The 21,910-nt window shown below is 57.8% G+C and overlaps 1 protein-coding gene across 3 annotated transcripts in view; it reads right to left on the bottom strand.

The window, feature by feature from the left end:
* GREB1 (growth regulating estrogen receptor binding 1) overlaps nt 1–21,910 on the bottom strand; it is a 135,637-nt gene that overhangs the window by 40,981 nt on the left and 72,746 nt on the right. For all 3 annotated transcript variants that reach the window (XM_045978641.1, XM_045978642.1, XM_045978643.1), the window contains exons 5-15: nt 18,286–18,468; nt 16,792–16,935; nt 14,582–14,710; nt 11,073–11,186; nt 10,511–10,654; nt 7,952–8,137; nt 4,154–4,504; nt 3,177–3,305; nt 2,403–2,531; nt 1,359–1,556; nt 459–639 (exon numbers count right to left, since the gene is read on the bottom strand). In XM_045978641.1, coding sequence (XP_045834597.1) covers nt 459–639; nt 1,359–1,556; nt 2,403–2,531; nt 3,177–3,305; nt 4,154–4,504; nt 7,952–8,137; nt 10,511–10,654; nt 11,073–11,186; nt 14,582–14,710; nt 16,792–16,935; nt 18,286–18,468 — 1,888 coding nt within the window. The remainder of the gene's footprint in view (nt 1–458; nt 640–1,358; nt 1,557–2,402; nt 2,532–3,176; nt 3,306–4,153; nt 4,505–7,951; nt 8,138–10,510; nt 10,655–11,072; nt 11,187–14,581; nt 14,711–16,791; nt 16,936–18,285; nt 18,469–21,910) is intronic.

Raw genomic sequence — 21,910 nt, 5'->3', positions numbered from 1 at the left:
TTACGCACACTTGAACTGAGTCCATCAAATGGCCCCTGCAGAAGGGTGGCACCAGCTGTGGCCCTCGGTGCTGAAGCCAATGGGCCCGCCATTAGGAAGGGACCTATTCCGGTCTGGGTCCCCTCCTCGCACCAGGGGCACCTTCTCACAGACTGGGGTACAGAAAAGGAGGCCTTAGGTCAAGGCCGGTTTGGCACTAATCCCCTCCTGCCCCCACCCAAACCCTGAGACCCTGAGCCTGTTTCCATGGTGGTACCTTTCAGAGGCTCCACTGGATGTCCCCTGAGATAATCTCCAGCTCTACGGTTCTGGAATACATCCACGACATCTGCTTACAGATGCCGAAACCCCAACACCATTCATCTCGTCAAGGCTCGTACCCAGAGTCCCGAGTATCATCCACGTAGTAATTCAAGGAAGGAACCCGCCAAGCCTGGGTAGGCCAAACCCCCTCTCACCTCACGAGATCCCAGTGGGCGTGGTCGTGGATTAGGACAAAGAGCGTATGTGGGTTCTGAAAAGAGTTTTGCAGAAAGGACTTAAATTTCGTCTGTGCTTCCGCATCAAGCTTCAAAACGTACTGTTCGACCCTCTGCTTGGTCATGTGCTCCTTTTCCAAGCCAAGCTCCAGCAAAACCCCTGTGATGTGGTAAAAATACATCACAAGTAATCCATGAGAAGGACAACAATTGCCCCACGTTTCTCACGCACTCAGCAGACCCCTGGTGAGCGCCTGCTGTCTGGCTGGCATTCTGGCCAGACCCGAGCCTACGGGGATGTGTGAGACATGGGGGTCGGGGCAGCTGACCCCTGGGCAAAGAGACGGGCCTGTTTCCTAGCGAGGTGTGTGCACAGCGGCCACCTAAGGAGGACAGCCAAGCTGGCTTCGTGAAGCTGGTGATCCTAGGCTCGGTGTGACTAAAGGGAAGGGTTAGGTCCCACCTCCCTGCCGTCCCCAGCAAAATTATTCCCCAGCCTAAAGGCCGGGGAGCTGTATTACAGAACTCTAGAATAAATCCCGAGTTAAGACATTGACTCTTTGTGTATTTCGTATCTCACCCCCCCTGAAAGCACGTGGAAAATACATGAAGTTGAAGCACGTTACCAACACGCTGGTTGTGGACCTGAGTGGGACGGAGTGGGAACTCAAGTCATGGTCCTAGCTTTAATGGGTTATAAAATTTTGGGCAATTTGCTATCTCTGAGCATCGGTTTCATGACCTATAAAATGGGAGTATTAATCCTCGCCCCACCTACTTTAGAGGCAAAGACTGATGTTTTGATGCCAAATCTGAATTTAAGGGAATCAAAGCTTCTCCCGTGCAGATGTTACAACTTGCCCCCCAGGTGCCCCGTACCTGAATGCCAGACATGGAACAAGGTCTGCTGATAGGTGACTTCTGAGGGGGGAATACAAATCAGAAAGTCCACCTTCTCGAAGGATCCTAAGTCCAAATTTTGGGTGCTGGAATCAGCAATGGAACACACGTGGGAGAGGAGCTTCTGAGCCACGGCCAGCTGGAAGGGCCGGATATGGTGAGGCTCCAAATTGTAACCTGGAACCAGAGCCCCCAAAAAGGTGAGATGCACCCAAGAGCAGAGGGCCAAAACCCTTGACCTCTGCTACAGAATCGTGCAGTAGGGCACTGTCTAGTGCACAGAGGGACCAAAGGGGAGTCACACCAACATTTATCGAGTACCTACTCTGAGCTGTGCACATTTCACACTTTTTGGAATTAATAATAAAAGGATGAACAGTGCTCAGGGAGCACAGAGGCAGTGACCTGCTCTACCCGAAGAGGACAAAGACAGCATCGCAGGGAAGCCGACCCTGAGACAGGACTTCGGAAGCGACTGTGAGTTGTCTGGAAGGGAGGGTGACCATAACAGCTTTTTGGGAACTCAGGATACATGAAATGTGACAGCAATGCATTGATAAGCTGGAAATTTACACCGAGAAATGTATCATCTCAGGACAAGGATACAAGCATCCATTTCAGGGATGGATGAGACTACTAGTCTTTTGTTTTTGTTTTTTTCTAAGATTTTATTTATTTATTTGGCAGACAGAGATAACAAGCAGGCAGAGAGGCAGGTAGAGAGAGTGGGGGAGCAGGCTCCCTCTCAGGCAGAGAGCCCGATGTGGAGCTCGATCCCAGGACCCTGGGACCATGACCCCAGCCGAAGGCAGAGGCTTTAACCCATGGAGCGCCCCAGGCACCCCGAGACTACTAGTGTTTTAAGGACTAAAATAAAATTTATGTATTAGTAAACTTTGATGCTAAGAAGATGCCCTGCCTTCTGGATGTGTCTCTTAGCCACCCCCCCACCCCACACCCGGCGCCCCCTGGATGCCGTCTCACCAGCCCAGACCCTGGCTGCTGGCTCCCAGCATCACTCACTTGTGCACGCTGGAGCTCCGCCAACATCCAAGGATGCTGATTTGGGGACAGAGGACGCAGCGAGTGAGGACGGAATATGGCCTTGATTTTCCTGATGGAATTTGTCCAGCAGAGTGTCAATGTCACCCTCTGCCCAAAACAGAACAGAAAAATGGGTTTTCCATCCCAGGGAAGCCCAGCAAACCTCCATGCCACACCTGCGTACGAGGCACTGTCCTGGGCCTAGGGTAATGGAACTAGAGAAGACACAGCCCACTCGGTCGAGGAGCCCGCAGCCTAGTAAGCAAGGCAGATACATCAGAGAGAACTGCACTGTGAGGTGGCTGGTGACAGGACAGAAGGAAGAGCCAGATGCTAAAGGACAAGAGAAAGGGGTCCGAGCCCATCCTAGAGAAGGAAGGGCCAGCAGGAGTTCCTGGGAGGCAATGGGGTGAGGAAACGGGCAAGGAAGGGAGCAGGGCAGAGAACTCCCAGCCCAGAACACATGGACTCAAGTAATTCGGAGGGAGAGGTAGGGAGCCTCCGGGCACAGGGCTGGGGAGGCACAGGACCCTCATGTGCCCCCAAAACCAGAAACCACAAAGTCTGCCCCCAGCCCCCACCTAGGAGAACCCACAGCCAGCGTGGAAGACAGCCAACCAGAGACCCCCCCCAGAAAGGGTCGTAAATACTAACACAGAGAACGAAGGGGTCACCCTGCCCATCTGGGGAACGGGCTCTGAGAGGACTGTCCCTCCCACTTGGGAATTCACAGCTGTGTCCCTACAGGCCTACCTGGACAGAGGGTGCTGAAAAAGGCCCCCAAGGAGTCCACCTTCCCCGTCACCAGCTCATAACTGACTTCTTTCTGGTACTCCGCTGGGGTGAGAAGGCTCTCGGAAAGAATTCGGGCCTGGTATTTTCCTGGAACACAAACAACACCTTTCACTGGGCTCCCCCACTTAGAATTCGCACACGAGCCCCTCGGCGGCAGAGTCTGTACTCATCACTCTGTCTCCGACCCCTGACAACGGCCTAGTCCCGTCCTCTGCCCTGGCCTCCTGCTTCCCTACAGCGTGTGGCCACGTGGTCTTGGGGGTGGCCCGCAGCTGTCCCCAGTGGCAACCTCGCCTGCCTCCTCCGTCTCTCAGGCCCCCTCTAAGGTCACCTCTGCAGAGAGGGTCTCCTGACCCTCCTGACAGCCAGTGTCCCGAAGGGGACCCGCATCCCCGGGCCCTCCCACCCGAGCTGTCCGGCACTGTGTTTGGTGTCTGCTCCAGGAAAGCGGGGACCTTGTCATCTGCATGCCTCCGTCCCCAGCCCTTAGAACAGCGCCTGCGCGTAGTAGGGCTTCAATACGTAACTATATAATTTGTTAGTCAACTGAGCCATTAATCTACACAACACAAGATCACTGTTGTGGTTTTTTCATTGTTCCTGTTCTGCACGAGCGAGCTGAAGGAACGGACCGCCAGAGTCAGGAGGGGACCGGTCACATCACCGGGTGCACGGAGCCAGGTTTTCTACCCCCTCCATCCGGCCTCCAGAGCTGGCCAGGCTCTCTGGGGGGAGACGGCAATGCTCACCTTCCCCACGGAGGAGGAACGACTGCGAACCCGGCGCGCCAGCCAGGGCACGCGCCTCTCACACCAGGAGGGCCCTAACCCCGGTCACGAACCAACGTCTGCCACAAACCCGGACACGGGAGGCAAGGCGTGCTGATCGGCAAGGGGAGAGGATGCAGCTGGTTTTCCCGCAGCCGCCAGGCTCACCGGTGACGGCGACGCAGGAGTCGATGGCGGGGCTGCGGCAGGCGCGGACGATCACCACGTAGTTGGTCTTGGCGAGCTTGCCCTCGATGAGCAGCCGGAACATCTCCGAGAGGCCCTCGGCCAGGGAGTAGGTGCACTCGATGACGTGGACGCTGTCGTTGCACGAGCTGGCGGCCAGGCCGGCCAGCCAGGGCAGCTGCGCCGAGGTGACCGGGGCCACGGCGCTGGGCGCGGGCGGGCAGGGCTGTGGCGGCGCCTGCTGGTACTGCCGGATCTCCGTCAGGTGCGACTCGCGCCACGAGCGAAGGAAGATCTGCTCCAGGTCCTCCATCAGGGGCACCTGGTCGGCTGCTGGCAACGACAGGACGGTGGGCGACGCTTCAGTGCCAGCCCACAAGCACAGAGTGCGGCTCCGGGGTGACAGATCACCGTGAGCATCATTCAGGCTCCATCGCCTTACGGGTGCTGGGCTGCGAGCACCGGGCGGGCACGCGAGCAGCCACCACTCCCCAGCCTCACTGAGCCACAATGCTTTCCGCCCATTTCTCAGTCTGGTTTTCAGCGACAGCTTTTAAATCGCTGTAAGGACTGAAACCGCCAACTTCAGGGCTTGTCTCCTTTCCCCTATGGTCACGTGGAGCCGGGGGTCACATTGTCTGCAGTCAACAGAGCCAGTGCTCTCGCTGGGCACATCGGGTCCCTTCGAGCAAGGCACCACCATTTACTCAGCAGGGACTTCACTGTTGATCTTCTTATTGCTTCAAACAACCACCGCGATAAATAACCTCCCCGACACATGTCTTTATGGATAGAACCTACTTTCTAAATTCTCAGAACCGGGCTTCTGGAGCTAACTAATACATATGATCAGGCTGTTTCCGGGGGGTCCAAGTGCACCAACCTGCCGCGACACTAAGGGCGGACGAGGACCCTGCCTTTACTGCACCCTTACTGTCCAGGTCCACCGGACACCATTGCTTATGCTAATTTCACTGGAAAATATTACTCGATTTGTTCATTTGTGCCTCTCTGATGCCCAGTGACACTGAATACTTCTAGCATTTCTTTCCCACAGACATTTTCTGGTGTGTTTGTCCAAATTTTAGAGTTGGGTGAGCTGGAGGAAAGAGCAGCCCGCCGTAGTTCAGAAGACACGCTCTCTCCCGGCTCCACCCAGCCCCGGCTCCGGCCGAGCCCTAGGTGTCTGAGCACACTGGCTCCTGACCGGGAAGATGGGGATCACACCATCCCCTCCTCTGGGTGGGCCACGATTTTATGAGGTTAGCTGTTAGCCCTCCCATCTTTAAAACCTTCCCCTGAGCCCACACCCTCTTCTGGAATCACCGTCACCAAGCAAAGCTCTTGGGAGAGTTGTCTACCCTCACCCGTCTGTTTCTTCAGCTCCTTTCCCCAAGCCAGTGCAGCAGGCGGCTTCCGTGCCCACACTCCTCCTCGTACACACTCACCACCAGGGGCTCCAATCGCTTCCATATACCCAGACCCAATGGCTAACCACGAGCCCTCACTCTGCTCTCGGCCTGACTTGGGGGACGAGTCCCTCTTTTGAAATGCTTTCACTGGGCTCTGCGTCTGTTGACTGTTCCTTCAACACGTGCTGGCTGAGCGCCAATGTTACCCTTCAGGTGCTCCCGGACACGCAGCCGTGAATGAAGTCGACATTCCTGATCTCACAGCCCTGACACCCTCCCGGGGGACCTGCACCTGAAGTGAACAAATCCAGGGGCGTGTAATTCCCGGGAGTACTGGTGTTCCAAACAGCAAGATAAAGAGGAGACAGAACCCCAGGGACCTGGGGAGGGGCACTGTCTTAGATACGGTGATGAGAAGGCCTCTCTAGATGACCTAGGAACCAAAACCCAGAGGCCACAAAGCAGTAGCCGTGCAAACGTCCTGGACAGGAGCGTTTCTCGGGGAAGGAACAGCAGGCACGGGGGACTGGGATGCCCCGGGGCACAGCAGGGCAGGAGCAAAGCAAGCAGCTGCCGGAGACAGGCCGGTCAAGTGGCCCCTGGAACCGAGGTGGGTTGAGCGTGTGCTAGGAAGCCGCGGCAGGCTCCAGCAGGGAACCGATAGGAGCAGACTCAACTGTAACAGACGTGCAGAGCAGGGCAAGAGCAGTGCCCTGGTAAGGAAGGCATAATGGGGAGGGTGGTCGAGGGTGGATCGGGGACGAAACGGGGCTTACCAGTGCATGGGATGTGGGTCGTGAGAAAGAGCAAGACACAAGCCACGTTTTCCCAGATTCCTGACCGTTCCAGGCAACATTCTCCAAGTTCCGCCTGACCGTGTGCCTCCCTGGCTGTTCTGTCCACCTCGTCCTCCAGATCTCTGACTGCTGGGGTGCCCGGGCTCATACACGGGGGCCTTTCTCCCCGGGACTCTCATCCCGTCTCCCAGCTTCAGTATAGCTCATCACTGGGCTCATCACGTTCCCCAGACTGAGACCTGCAGCTGCACCTTCTCCCCGGGGCTCAAGTCCCATCCGGCCACATCCTGGAGTCAGCGCCTTGGAGGCCTCACGGGCCTCTCAAACTCGAAGCAGCCAAGACAGGACTTGCACCCACCCTCTGGCTCCAGCATCCTCCTGGGGGCTCAGGGCAGAAGCCGGGCTGCCCGTCCCCTCCCCTCCCTCAGACAGACAGCCTACAGCCTTTACCCCCTCAGAATAAACCCAGCTTCTCCCTCCCATGACCCTCCGTGGTCAAAGCCACCTCCCACTTCGACGGCCCCTGCACCAGCCAGGCCCACACGGCAGCCACTGCGGTCTCCTGGAAGCAAAGGTCAGATCATATCCACGCCTTGTCTCAAACCATTGCAGAGCTTCAGCAGACCGGACTGAGTCCCTCCTCCCAGTCCATCTGTGGATGCCATAACCCTCCCTGGGACGTCTTTGGAGATTATAAGGCCTTTAAAGAGGGATTAACGTTACGTGAGGTCACAGGGCGAGGCCCTGGTCCAGCCGCTCTGGTGCTACCGTGAACAGAGACACCGGAGTCCTCTGTCCCTCTCCCCACACGCGTGCGCTGGGGAAAGGCCCCGTGAGCCCACAGAGAGGGGCTGGGCTGTCTGCGAGCCAGGAAGGGAGGCCTTCCCAGAACCCGTCTGGCATCCTGGATGTTGGGCTTCCAGCCTCCAGAGCCCTGAGACAGAACGTCTGTGGTCTAAGCCCCCGGGCCAGGCTCTGCTGTGGAGCTGGTACTGGCCGGAGCGGACCGGTCCAAGCTGTTGGTCCGTGTGTCTGAAGTGCAAAGTCCTGGCTGCACCACGAGGCCCCGCCCCTCTGCCAGCACCCCCTCCCCCACTGGGCTGTAAGCACCAGGCCTGGCCCGCAGCCCTCCCAGCCTCTCTCTCACCTCCCCCACCTCCTCACGAGGCAGCCTCTCCCCACTCGAGCATCATCTCAGAGGCCTTTCTCCGTGAGGCTGAATCATGGACCCCCACGCCCCCTGCCTCAGGGCTCCCTCTCCCCGCTCCACACTCCATCCGATCAGGACTCCTCTCCTGTGTCTCTGTCTTACTCCTTGGCCCCTCTGTGCTTCTGGAATGGCAGCCACACAGTTTCTGGATCATCTCCAGCGGTTCTGACCCACTTTAAGCCATGCCCAGGCCCTCCAGGCGGTGACCTGACTGCGGCGTCCCCACGTTCCCTGGGCTGCCATCCCACCGGCCCCGGGGCTTCACAGGGGCTCCAAGGGCCAGGCTGGGCTCGGGGCTCCCGCACGTACCCCTTCGCTGGGTGTTCCACAGCGACTGCCAGGCGGCGGGCGGGACACTCACCCAGCTGCACGAGGTAGTAGACGGTGAGCAGCAGCTGCATCTCCTCGGAGATGGGCTGGACGGCGGAGGCCCCGCACTGCTCGTAGGCCCGCGAGATGGACTGGGAGTTCTGGTAGCACGTGTACAGGAGGGGGCTCACGACGACGTCGTTCAGGTTCCCGCAGAGGTAGGGGAAGTTCCCGTGGCCTGCGGAACAGGAAACCGCATCCACTTGGCGGTCACCCGTGGGTGCCGTGTGTGTCCCTGCCCGTGCGGGGTCTCCAAATCTGGGGGTGGAGCACCCGCGTGCAGGCCAGATGCCACTGGGGTGACTCTTGTGCCCCTTTCCGGGGAGACCTCGGACGTCTGGCCCTTGCTGACTGCCGTGGCAGCTCTGATCACGGACCGGTGCCATGGCAGGTGGTCAGTGCCTCGTCTCCCCCGTGAGCGAGCTACGGCCCGGGGATGGGCCCCGAGTGGAAGCGTCGCCTCGGCCGCCCCGCAGTTCCGACACAGGACACCCCGTGGAAGCACCACCTTCTGGCTCTCTGCCGACTGCCCACCCGCCAGCCTGCACCGTCCCTCACCCCCCTCCCCCACGTGGGATGCTGATTCACGTCCTCCCAGGGCTCTCCAGCAAGCTGGGTTAGGAAAATAAAACACGGTACGGACTGGAGGCTCCAGGTCCTCATGGAACTTGACCGACACTTTAGTGCATGTTCTAGGTTCATTCCGATGACCACCCCCAGAGGCGGAAGAGCCCGGCTCTGCTGGACTCTCCTCGGCCCCATGCATCAGCTGGGGCACGCTGGGCAGGAAGTCCGACATCCCTAAGCCTCAGTCTTCACATCTGTACAATGGGGGGACACATGCAGTCCCCATGGGGCTGCTGAGATGACCGGCTGTGCTAAATGCCTGTGTGGCGTCCTGTACTCAGGTGGTCCTCACTTATGCACCAAACATGCATTTACTGAACACCTGCTGTATGCCGCGTGCAGGCTTCACGCTTGGCTCCAGGGAGAACCTGATGACTGAGACGGTTCACACCCTCAAGGAACTGCTTCTCAAACCTGCAGGTGCAGGAGGGTCCCTGAAAGGCAGCTAAGACAGACTGCTGGGCCCTACCGCACAGCGTCCGGCTCAGGAATGGGGCCTGACTGTGATGCTGGGATGTTCCTGGGAGTTCACGCCTCTAAGAGATCCTGGAGGGGGCTGGTTCTCTGGCCCGGAGCACAGCTGGGGTACCACGGCTTACCGACATCCTTACTCAAGCTGCGTGGGGGCCCAGGTGAATAAGAAGGTAAGGCAGCCTCACGGAGAAGGCACGGCGTGGTTGGGACCTGCACTGGCAGGGGTGGGAGGGGACAGCCAGGGAAGCAAGCACCTTACAAAGAACCTATGGCTGGAGCAGAGCAGCCTCACTGGGAAGTGCCGTGAACTTGAGGAACAAGGAGGATGGCCTCCATCTGAGGTCGCTACCTATTAGACACAGGTCTACTGGACCCTCACCCCGACTTTCCTAGGGCTTCTGGCTCGGGGGAGGAGCAGGTACAGATCCTGCCCATATCCCCATGCTCTGTCTTCCCATCACTGTGCTCTCAGGGCCTACCGCGGACCCGCGATAGCCGTGCGAAGGACACGGGTAACACGGCCGCGTGCTGACCTCCACCTTGTCAGCTAATAGGCCCAACAGGATATCGGCTCTGTCCCATGCCTGGTTCAAAACCCAGACCTGCACCCTTCTTCCTAAATACCCCGTCCACTTTTGGTTTTTTAGGACAAAGGAGTGCCTCTTAGTTCTTAACTGCCAGTAAGACCTCTCTCCTACCACTCTCTCTCTATTCCTACGAACATGATACCAAAAGCAGCATTAACTGGATGATCTGAATGCACGTGTGTGTGTGTGTGCACGCATGTGCACACTTGTGTGTGTGTGCGCGTGTTGTCACAGGTCAGCGTGCGGGGCCTGCGAAAACCATCCTCAGACAAGTCCCGCCCGAGCTTCCCATTTCAAGACCTCCTGCGTCACGAGAAAGTGACCTCTTCAGTGACTGAACACCTCCCCACGTGGCATACATCAGCCCACGGTCACAAAACAGATCGAATCTTGTTTTCTTTTGTGCTTACACGTGGTGCCCGTAGCCATCCTTGCCCAAAGTCAGATTCCACAGCCAAAATATACCAGGGGCCCAGGGTGACAACTGGACCATCCACCCCATCAGGGGTCCTCGGAGCAGGGGGCCGATGGCTCCATGTCCGATCACTGGTGCTTTGCACTGGGCCTGTTCCCAGGGCAGCTGCTCAGTGAGGCTGAACGAATGAACACGTGAATGAATGAACACAAGGACACAGCAGAACCATTTCATTTCACCCGGGCTCCTTGTGGAAAATCGTGACCCGCTCCAGAACTCGGCATCTGATCAGGGGCTGCAGCAGTGACGGGTCGGCTTCGTTCTTTCACTGGTCTGGACAGGGCCTCTGAGATCTCTCAGGGGGACACCCGTGCATCAGCCTGTTGCCTACTCGGGCGGACCCCGCCAGCCCCCCGTCCCACCCCCCTCATCCCACTCTCGTACTTGCCTTTAAATATCACCGGCTTGGCCTTGCATATTTGTAGCAAGTTGTCAGGAACGGACACCGGTTCTCCGGAGGCCACGGCAGGAAACGTGACCGAAGCTGGTCCCACCAAGCCAACCTGGGGCACGCAGGACATGCCTGCGCTCTCTGGAAACATGCCGAGAGTGTTAGGAAGACACAAGGAACGGGGCCTCCCTCTCCAGCAGACCTGATGTCCGGCCGGCCTGCGTACCTGCTACAGCTGACACGAACCCCCACTTACAGGAATACCCCCATCCTGGAATCACAGATCCCTGAAGTCGAAGGTCACTTCACCCAACCTTCACCCCAAACAACACAGCCACGTGACCGGCAAGCCCCTTTTACATTTCTTTAGGGTCCAGGAGCTGGGTCACTGCTGTACGAGGACCTTGGGCTCCGCTGTGCAGCTCCTCCATACGTGACCCCTCCACCGCAGTCTGCCCCCAGAACATCCTCCCAGGTCACGCACATTCACGCAGTGCACACGTGCGCGCGCATACCCCGGGCCCCGAGTCCTCCAACCGGCAAGGCTGCTGTCACTCACCGTACTTAGCTCTGTTCCCGCCACCCTGGGAGTAGCCAGCATCTGCAGCGGAGGGGGATTCCGGAGACCACCCTTTGTGGCGCTTTTTGGGGGGCCCGGAGTTGGATAGGATACCTGGACAACAAGCAGAGTATGGATCAGGCTGCCACGAAGGACGAGCTTTAAAACGTCCCCGATTTGGAGAACACGTGTTAGTTTCAAACATCAGAGCTTCACGACGGCTCTCCGCTGTCTAGTGGAGCATCGGATGGGCGTGAGGAAACATCCCATCCCTCTCAGTGAACATTTCATTCCACACCAGCCAAGTACGGAGAGGCTCATCTCTGAGGCCTCGGCACTCCAGTCTTTAAAACGGGATCGTGAACCCTACCGTGCACGGTGGTTTGAGAAAGACTAAGGACCATCCACATAAAGCAGAGTCGGTATCGCTGCTGGGCGGCCCCCAAGATCCCATCTTCTTCCAGCTCCTCCTCGGACGCCACTGTCACAGCCTCACCACTGGGGGGCAGCACTGCTCCACCTGCTCCCACCCGAGCCTCGGCCACCAGCACAGACCAGAGAAAACGGCAGCCAGTACTCCCCGCTGGTGCTGGTTTTCTGGTTTAGCCCGAGTCACGCAGCATGTGCGTGACTCGGGCTATGTTCCTGGGTTATTCAAAACACCAGGAACTGGTTACCATGCTTTTTTGAGCAATCCAACCCAAAATTTCCCCTACACTGAGAGATAAGCATTCAACCATGACTGCACGTTAAAGTCACCTGGGACTTGAAACTCTGAGTGCCTGGACGCAAGCCCATCCCAAGTAAACCAAACCCAGCACCAGGGGGAGCCTGGGCAGCGTGAGGCTCCGAGATCCTGGTGACTAAGTCACAAACAGGACCAAAAACCATAGTTTAGAGCAACGTTTCTGTACATTTGGTCTGAGAAGGAGCTGGACAGAAGCAGCAGAGACTTGTTGAAACAGCCCGTTCCTGGGCCCTGCCTTGACCTCTAGAACCGGATCTCTGGAAACAAGGGTGAGAAGAAAGCCATTATCTCCAGGCACGCCGGCTATGCCTAAGGGCACTGCGGTTCTAAAGTCGCTTAAAAGTCATAAAGTTATTCTCGCCCCCTTCTTAGACTGATCAAAAGTGAATAAAGTGAATAAAAAGGTAAAATACAAGGTACTTTGTTCACACAGAGCTTTCAAGCAGGTGGGCTCCTTCAACCCCCCCACCCCCAGCAGCGTGGGAGGCAGACCCGAAAACGGCTGCTCCGTGTAGACCACAGCTTCTACGGCCAGGACATCTGTCCTCGGGGGCCAACAGAGGCGCGCCCACGGACACAAAGATGCCCCTAAAAACCACATTAAACTACCAATGAGGGGTTGGGCCTCGACACTGAGGACAGAAGGTCTACAAATATTTCCTCTTTAGGACACAAGCTCTAGCCAACCCTAGTGTGGACTCAGCTGGTCATTCTCCCAAAGTGATGTCACCGGGAGCTGTCCCTGCGCTCCCAGTGTGGACGATTTCCCGCAGTGGCTCCTGATCCTGGGGAAGGGGTCACTACTTGGCACTCTGGATGAGCGAGTCTTCATTACGCAGTCCACTCACTGCAGACACGGAGCACCCCGCCCCCCAGGGTGGGACCACCAAGGAAGGATCCTGGGCACCTGCTAACAGTCCCCAGCAGGGGGCAGTACCTCCCCACTAAGAACCACGGAGCAGCAGCCCTCACAGCCCAAATCCAACACCTCCCGTAGTTTCAGAAACAGTTTCTTAAAACCGATTTCCTCTCTCCCCAGAGCAGGCCGGAAGACCCAGGCCTCTGGCATTTCAGCTGGGCTGTTAAAGCAACTCCATTCCATCAGCATCCACGGAAGCTGGGCACCAGGGGCCCCAAGATGGGGAGGACACCGGCGCTGCCCTCGGGAATGTCACTACGTGCAGGACACACGCAGCCACGGAAGGGAGACAGAGCCCTGGGGTGTGCCAGGGAGGGAGGGAGCCGCCCTGCAGGAGGGGACACCTGAGCTATGCCCTGAAAGGCGCGTTAGCGGTGGGGTGGGGAGATGCTTTCGGATCCTGATGTGTGGCCGGGGTGGGGACAGGCGTGGGGGCACTGAACCACCCCACACTGGAGCGCAGGGCTCTCAAGCAGAAGCCGCAGGGAATGATGGGATTGCACGGGTTGGCTGGGGTCAGGTTCCAGAAGGGCTCGAGCGTTACTGGGGACCTGGGAGCTTTCTCCTTCCCACACGACTCATTCCCCAGGGTGAAGGCTGGTTGTGCACCTGCAGGCAGGACAGGCGTCACAGGTCAGGCCTGCTGTCACAGTCCCAGAAGCCCGGTCCTTGGCCACCCTCAATTCAGCCCCTCGCCGAGAAGAACCAGTCACAGGAAGAAAAGTGAGGGCCAGCCCGGGAGTCCTCCTGCCGGAGGAGGGACAAGAGCTTGACCTCGGATTCCACGCTGGAGAGGACGGGGGAGTCTCAGGTCCAATTCCGAAAAAACAATGGTCCTTCCACTAAGAGGGAGACTCCCATCGGGGAAGTCCTCCGCTGGCCGGGGACGGAAGCGGGGACGGAAGCGGGGAAGCCTGGGCGAGGCTGGGCTGCCTCTCGGGGCCTCACGTGCCTCCTCTACCGGAGTGTGGGGCTGCACAGTCGCTATGGGCTCTTCCAGTGAACAGTCTTGGATCCCAAAATCCACTTAGCTGTGCGCATGGAGGAGGAGAGAGGGAAGCCTGGCTCCCTACACAGCTCCCACAAGCACGGAGGGGCAAACACAGAGCCCAGGGTCAGACTCCATGTCCCGGACTCTGGCAGATCTGCTTACCCCGTTTGTTCACCTCCTCACCCTCTTCCACACTTCCTCCCTTACCATCTCTCATGCTTCCCCAACTGTAAGCTGTAGCTCAGCTGTCGCCTCCTCCAGGAAGCCCTCCTGGAGACCAGCTCAGGCATGATGACGATGTGGGTGGCCTAATGGTGTCCACCCGCGAGCTGCCAGATGTGCCCTGAATTCCCACACAGCCCCTCGCCTGACCCTCTCGGCTGCCCTGAGAGCAGAATTCTCATCTCTGGATGAGGCAATTTGGTCAGAAGCCTTGTCCAAGATGCCCCTACGAGCCGCAGTTGAATTTCGAATTCACGGTTATCTGAATTGGGAGCCCATGTTCCTCCCCTGCCCCCATGCTGCCCTTGAATTCTCCAGAACTCTACAGCCCTCCTGATGCATAAGCCCACAGGAGACGGGTCACCTGCTGCTTCCTGGCAGACGCCCATCACCTAAGTCGGTGGCCGAAGCTGCGGTTCCCCTCCCCAAGCACCGGGGCCTGAGCACGGCCCCCCAGACTCTGGAGGCACCCGCTGGCCGGTCCCAACTCTCCCTCCAGGCCATACCAACTCCAGGAGGCGCGGGGGCCCCATGGTGACTCCTATGCCCCCCCCAATAGCCTGACCCAGAGGAAAGCGAGACGACCCCCCCCTCCCCGCTCCGGCCCCTGCCAGGACCTGCAACACTACCGAGCGCCGAGGGCCGCGGCATGGTCGACAGGTCGTTCTTCACCAGCTGTTGGTGCTTCGGGGAGTCCTTGCCATTGAGGACGGCTGGACCCACGGCGGCCGCTAGCGAGGGGTGCTCGGAGGCTGGTCCTGGCAGCGGAGAGAGAGAAGGGGGAGCACACACTCAGTTCACAGGGTGCCCTGTGAGCCCAGCTGGCAGGAAATTACTCTTCTCCCATTTTTATAAACTTATAAACGAGCTTCTGGCCGACGAGTGACTCTGCCCACTGAGAACACACAAACACATTTGCACACATACTCCCATCCCAGGGAGCACGGCCTGCGTGAAAGAAGGACCAGGCAGACCTGGGGAGCCAGTGGGGGCCCCTGAATCCTAGGGGGGCACGCAAGGCTCTTCCGCCGCCTTCCCCTTTCCCCGCCCGGCTCAGGCTTGTAGCAGACACGCTCAGGAATCCCATCGGGTTTGCGGCCGCCCACTCCGGGCTGCTCGCGGGGCTGGGGCCACTGGGGGTACTGGTCTCGTGAGCCCCACCACAATGCCTACGTGCCTGCGTCAGCCAGAATGGTCTGGAAGGCCCTCCAGAGTCGAGGGCAGCCCAGACCATTTCCGGTGGGTGCGGGCCATGAGGAGGGGTCCAGAGCGGGGTTCTGAAGCCAGCCGCCCTGTGTCTGAACCCCCGCTCCGCTGCCCCCACCCCGAGCAACCACACTGAACTCACTTCACCTCCCTCAGCTTCAAACTTCTCGGCTGCACACGGGGACAACAGCCGAGCCGCTGTGACAACGATGTGGTTCACAGAAGCCAAGTGTGTGGACCGGTGCCTGGCAGGAGTAAGCTCTAAGAATTTCCTAGGGGTATCATGCTGAATTCTTACAATCACCCTGCAAATTAGGAAAGATTTTCTCCAGGGCGCCTGAGTGGCTCAGCTGGTTAAGCATCCAACTGTTGGTCTGAGCTCAGGTCTTTGATCTCAGGGTCATGAGTTCAAGCCCTCTGTTCATTTGAAAATATATATATATTTTTTTTTTTTTCTCCCACTTGACATATATGAGGAAAGAGAGATTCAAAGAATTTGAAATGAGTTGCCCCAAACCGCCCGGCCAGAGGGTATCAGCGCTGGGATATACACCCTGGACTCCAATGGTAAAAACAGCGGGCTTCCCAGTTACGCTGGTAGCAGAGGGTCCACGTGGCCTGGGCACAGTGAGGACAACGGCAGACGCCACGCAGAGAGGGAGGCACGGTAGCAGGGCACAGTTCCCAAGCCCAGGGGCAGCCTCTTCTTTACCGATGTCATGAACCGGGTGGGAGCAAGAGCATTGTCCCCCGCTTTCAAAGCCCCTCTACAGACCCTCTGGGCCAGAGGAAGGAAAACAGCCGGCCCTCCAGAGTCCTTGAGGAGGCTGCGGTGGTCACGGCGATCACGCCTGTAAGGTCTGTTCGGAAGGCAAAATGCCAAGCACATGAGCCAGAAATACCCACCGTGTCAAATCTTTTTTTTTTTTTAAGATTTTATTTATTTATCTGACAGACAGAGATCACAAGTAGGCAGAGAGGCAGGCAGAGAGAGAGGAGGACGCAGGCTCCCCACCGAGCAGAGAGCCCCATGCGGGGCTTCAGAGAGCCCGATGCAGGGCTCGATCCCAGGACCCTGAGATCATGACCTGAGCCGAAGGCAGCGGCTTTAACCCACTGAGCCACCCAGGCGCCCCGCTGTGTCAAAACTTCACTTCCTACTGCCCACGAGATCCTAGACCAGCAGCTGAGCCTCGACTTCCCGGGTGGTACCCCAGGGAAACTCAAGCCCACGTGCAGGGTGCTGTTAGGACCCAAGGAGGCCACTAGCTGGTCTCACCTGCCCCTCCCAGGAACTCCGGTCCAGCACGGACGTGGTGCCATCCTAGAGCGAGCTCTAAGCTGTAAACTGGGGGTGTGGAGGGACCCCCATGCCACACACCACCGACAAGGGGATCACATTCTGCAGCCAATAGGAAAGCAGGACATCTTTCTAAATTAAAAACATAGCACACTGTGCCGGAAACTATTACAAATTCACGATGAAACCCAAAGGCGCTGCAGACAGAGCGGGCAAAGCCTTCTGTGTATCTTGAAAAACGTGTGGCTGCCTCATGGAGCTGCCACGCCGGGGACACGCCAAGGACACGCCACCCCACGGATGCAGCACGCCTGGCGTGTCGCCGCCACTCACCTGCCTGCTGGGCTCCCATCGGGATGCTCGGCATCGCTCCAGGAACGGGTTCGCTGGAGAAGGCGGCCAGGGGCCCGGAGCTCTCCGCGGGCGGGAAGAGGGAGCTGCAGCAGGTACCGGCTGAGGCCCGCCGGCTTCTGAGCTCTAAGGGGGCAAGATGCACGCATCACAACCAATTCTGCGCCGGTTCTGGAATGCTCCCCTAGACAAGAGAGCTAGACACCTAGGTAACTAAAATGGTGCCAACGCCTTCCCGGCTTTGCTTCAGGGTAGCTGGAGGGAGGTGGGCGTGCTCCGGGCCAAGGCCAGGGGAATCCGTCTGGGGGACAGCTCTGACGATCAGGAGTGGAAGGCATCATGAGCATTTGAGAAAAACAGAGGACACAAATGAGTCACCCAATCGCTGCCCTTCGAGTCCGAGGAAAGAACAGACAGAGGGAGAGGAAGCACCAACGCCCTTCCCCACCCTCCATCCTAAAAGTCACCCTCTATCAGAAAGACGGACCCCCAGCTGCACAGCCGGCCGGGGAGGTGCGTGGTCATGGCAAGTGATCCCAGACTCTTAACTGGCCCCACAGTGGAAGAACCACTGGCCCCCAGGACCTAGAAAATGACTGACACATAGCAGGAGCTCAAGAAATACCTATGGAGTGATGTGAGAAGAGGAGAGGGGGAGGGGAGGAATGCCCAGAGCGAGCCCCTCCTGAAGCCCATCCTTCTCTTCACAGCAGCTGGCTGGGGAGGTCAGACGCCCAGAAGGGAGCCAACGCAGACAAGTGAGAGACAAAAGATTCTTGCTGAGACCCCTTCTGGGACATGTCCCTCCAGACCTGGGTGAGTGGGAGCATCTCAGGGACCACCTATGGCTGAAAACTCATCCCCTCACTTCCCTCCATAGATGACTTAGCCACCGGTGATATGGGGAGACAGGAGGGAGGAGGGAAGCCCAGGAATGTCTTCAAGGCCAGGACTGTGCTGCTGGCCTTTCTCTTCTGCTCACAGAGTTCAGGGCAGGGAGAGTGGGGCATTATTCAAGCCCTTATTCCCCTAACTCAGGGTTCCTCGGGCTTGGCACCACTGGTATTTTGGACTGGATAATTCTTTGCGGGGCTGTCCTGTGTGCTGCAGGTTGTTTCACGGAGTCCCTGGTCTATACCCGCTGGATGACAGCACTCTCCAGTCACAGGGATCATAAAGGTCTCCAAGCATTGCCAAATGTCCCACGGTGGACAAAATCAGCCCTGGTGAGAACTTCTACCCCAAACACCAGCTACAAGCAGGCACGGCACAGTGTGGCCCGCACAAGCCGGCAGGTACCAGACACACCCGAGTCACGGCAGCGCCGTGACGGCACGGCGCTGGCCCCCGGCCTGCAGTCCTGCCTGCCTGCAGACTGTGGAGCCTGCTCTCCTCTAAGCCCCGCTGCCTGGCCCAGGCCCCGCTCGGAGGACCTCTATTCACCCACCCAACCCCGCCCGAAGCCCAAGGGCTCACCTGAGCCTTTCCAGCAAATGAGAGGTCCTTTGGTGAGAGCCCCTTGTGCATTGCGGACCAGGTAATACTTCAAGTGTTTCTGCTTCTTGGGCTGAGTGGTCAGCTTGAGATTGATGTGGTTAGAGAACTCCGTGAAGTAACAAAAGCCTTTCTTCCCACAGCCAACACAGTTCCCAGAGAAACCTGCGGGAGGAAGCGACCACGGAAGTCTCCAGCTTACCTTCAACACCCTCTCCAAATGATACAGGCGTTATAGAAACTCTATTCACATTCAGTACCACCAACCAGAAAATTCCACAGGGCAAAGGCCCCTGGCACCTTATGCAGGGCCAGGGGTCACGATGACCTTGACTCAAACAGAAGAGGGACCAAGAAGACTCAGTCACGAACATGCCACACCACCCTCCACCCCCGCACCTCCCAGCAAACTCCGAAAACTGAACTTGCCCCGGGGGCAAGTGTTCAAGCCTGCGACACAGAGCAAACTGTACACGAACTACCGTGTTCGACTGTCTATACTGACCAAGTGCTTTTAACAGGCGGTACATCCCCATCTCCAGTCACAGAATCTCAAAGTCCTCAGACCAGCGCCACTAGGACGCACGGAGGGACCTCCCGAGAGCCCCAGCTTCCGTCCCGCTCCCAGGAGTTGTTGAAAAGAAGTGAGGGCATCATGGAGCTCGGCCAGAACAGTGGTGAGGAAGCTGTGGGGGCTCGGCAGCCAGGGCAGCGGAGACCGTCTGTGACAGGGTGGCTGTCACCGTGTCAGCGCCCTGTTGGGGAGACCCGAATGGGCCTTCCTGGGGAAGGTCAGAGGTTCCCACCAGCTGTGAGGTTCCAGAAAGGCCGCCCCATGACAAAACGACCCCCTATGAGCAGGTACAATCCAGAGAGTACGCGTGAGACCTCTACAAACCATCAAGTCCAATCAAACCACCCTCGCAACGGCTGGTTTGCAGAGGAAGGGGCCGCTCGCCTTTACGCCAGCATCTCAAGAAAGCCTTCCTCCAGCCCTCGCTTCGCCCACTGGTGCGTCGGGTTTCCACGGTACGCGGTCCTCTGGGAGCAAAGCCCCTGAAGCTGAGACTAACTAATTTTGTCACAGTCTGTGGCTTCAAGCTTACGAAGGCCACTGTGACTTAGCCCAGGAGGGCCATGCGGCCGCGTGCTTAAGCCTGGCTTGTTTCAACAGGGCCTTCCTGAGACCCCGCCAAAATAACGTTTGTGATGGTTCAACACACGTCTACGGACACCAATGTTACAGAAACTTACTGGATTTTCTGATCTCTTTTACTCTAAGCAAAATTCACATGCCTTCAGAGGCCTTAGAAAAGAGGACAAGTCTCTTGGTTGAGCCATGGGATGGGCACAGGTTGGTTTAAACTTCCAGAATACCGTTCTCTCTGCACCAGAGCAAACAGATGAGGCACCAAGAAATGTCCAACACTGTGCTCTCCATTTACTTGTTTTTAAGGGGACAAAAAGGGAACGAACATGCCCAGAGAGCCAGGGACGTTCTGGCCATCTGCTGTCCCCTAGACATACTGACATAACAACTAGTTGATCGGGACAGCAAAACCTTCTTTGGGGAAGGCTGAGAACCAGAAAGGTTGCATAAGAGGCCCAGGCGGATGCAGACAGTGTGTGGCTCCATTCTGGCCTGAGAACAGAGTGTCGACCACAAACTTGACATTCAAGGCCACCCCGAATCCTACCCAACCCCCACCTCCAGCTTCCGCTCCTGTTCCCCGCTCTGCTATGCCGAATCTCCAACCGGACCCCCGCCCACTCCGACCACTGTCCTGCCCCCAGCTTCATGCTCCTTCCTATGGAAGCCCCACCTGCGTGTGTCCCGCTGTCACTCAATGCCCATCTCAAATGTCCACTTCTTCAGAGCTGTCCTTGACCCAAAGGGTTGAAGCTTATTGTTTTTTATTTACGGCTTTGTCTCCAACCTGGCTCACCTGCCATCAAAGAATAAGGCCCCAAGAAACCTTCCAAGCTCTCAGGAAGGGATTCTAGCCTCCAGTGTTGAAGACTCGGGTGGACAAGAACCACTGCCAGGCCGTGTGATGCTAACAGCACCGTGCCAAGGCCGACACTGCCATCCAGAAGCAGCTACACGGACAGCAGGCCCTGGTCCCATGAGCAACATGGGCTGCGGGACCACGGCTCCCTTTCAGACCAGGGCTGGGAAGCATAGACCGTCAGGAATGACTCCCTGTGGTTCAGAAGGGGAAACCCCGGGTCTTCCGGGTCCAGCACATATTTAGGAAGCTGGCAGGCAAGCTGCTCTCCTGCTTTGGCAGAAATATCTGGCCAGGAGAAGAGGCTGCCCTTCGGAGAGGCGATCTGGGACCACAGAAGGGGTGACCAAGAAAACCACAAGACAGCTTCCCAACCAGTCCCAGGAGACCAGGGAAACAGATGAAATCACCCCAGCTGAACACATGAGGTAATTCTAACGTTTCACGAAATGGTCTGCCAGGCAATAAAATTTTCACAAGGATGCATAAAACGAGCCATTCTCTTTGGATATCTGCCTCAGGACTGGGCCATTGATAATTATCTCTTGAGAAGACAGAAAGCCCGGGATGCAGCCTGAGCCCTCAGCCTCCCGGGCACAAACATCCTGGGTTGAGAGACATGGTTTCCCCACAGCGCAGGGACCCCTGCCTGAAACCGAGTCTCCCACGAGCACATGCGGCAGCACAGCCGCTGGTCCTCCGGGCCCCCGTCGAGCCGCGTCCGTCTGCCCAGACGGCCCTGTGGCCTGTGCACACAGAGCCAGGCTCGGTGGACAGCCCCCTGGCAAGGCAGGGCTCAACAGGGCCTTGCAGCCGAGGTCAGACCTGGAGAGGGGCTCTGTGCTCTATTTAAGGACGGAGCCATCACAGGCAGGCACGTGCCACACTGGGGAGCCGGGGGGCCACACCCCTGTTCCCTGAAAATGAACGGCGACTCGGGACAAAATCAACATCATCTCTGGCTTCCTTCAGCAAACAAAGGGGAAACACCCAGCATCGAGCATTGCGTCCGGCTGTGAACACAAGCCGTGAAGACCGATCTGAAGCCCCATGTGGATGGTGGACGGAGAAGAAAAAGGGGCCAAGTAAAACAGATGTTCACTGCAGGGTGGTGGGTAATTTCTCCTCCTCCACTTCGTGCTTCACTTCTGTGATTCCTGCCACAATCCTGCTTGTGGAGGTAAATACCGCCTCACGACCATGAGGAGAAAACACGTCCGTGGACCCCAGCCTTGATATTCTGGCCAAATTCCAACTGAAGTACAGAAGGGATCTACCTTCTACTTGTGTCTCTGAACATGGGCCTCCAGGCGCACCTCCCTTTGCTTCCTCCCAGGTGTGCCTCAGAAGCAGGACCCAGACCAGAGCGCCCACCAGGCAGTGGGCGAGAGGCACGCAGTCCCACAGGCCCACACCCGAGACGCGGGAAAAGCCTTAAGATCTGAGCCAGGATTCAGATGAGACAGAACTGAGATGGGGGTGACGGGCATGGAAAGACGAAACAGTGATGGTACGTGAGCAGGCTGGGCACACACCCAGCAAGAGACGGGGATCATCTAGAACCCTACAGCGTGGCTCGTAACTAGCTTCCCTGCCTC

The sequence above is a fragment of the Meles meles genome, chromosome 15 (assembly GCF_922984935.1).
Source record: "Meles meles chromosome 15, mMelMel3.1 paternal haplotype, whole genome shotgun sequence".
NCBI classification, from domain to species: Eukaryota; Metazoa; Chordata; class Mammalia; order Carnivora; family Mustelidae; genus Meles; species Meles meles.
This window is presented reverse-complemented; position numbering and strand designations above follow the sequence as displayed.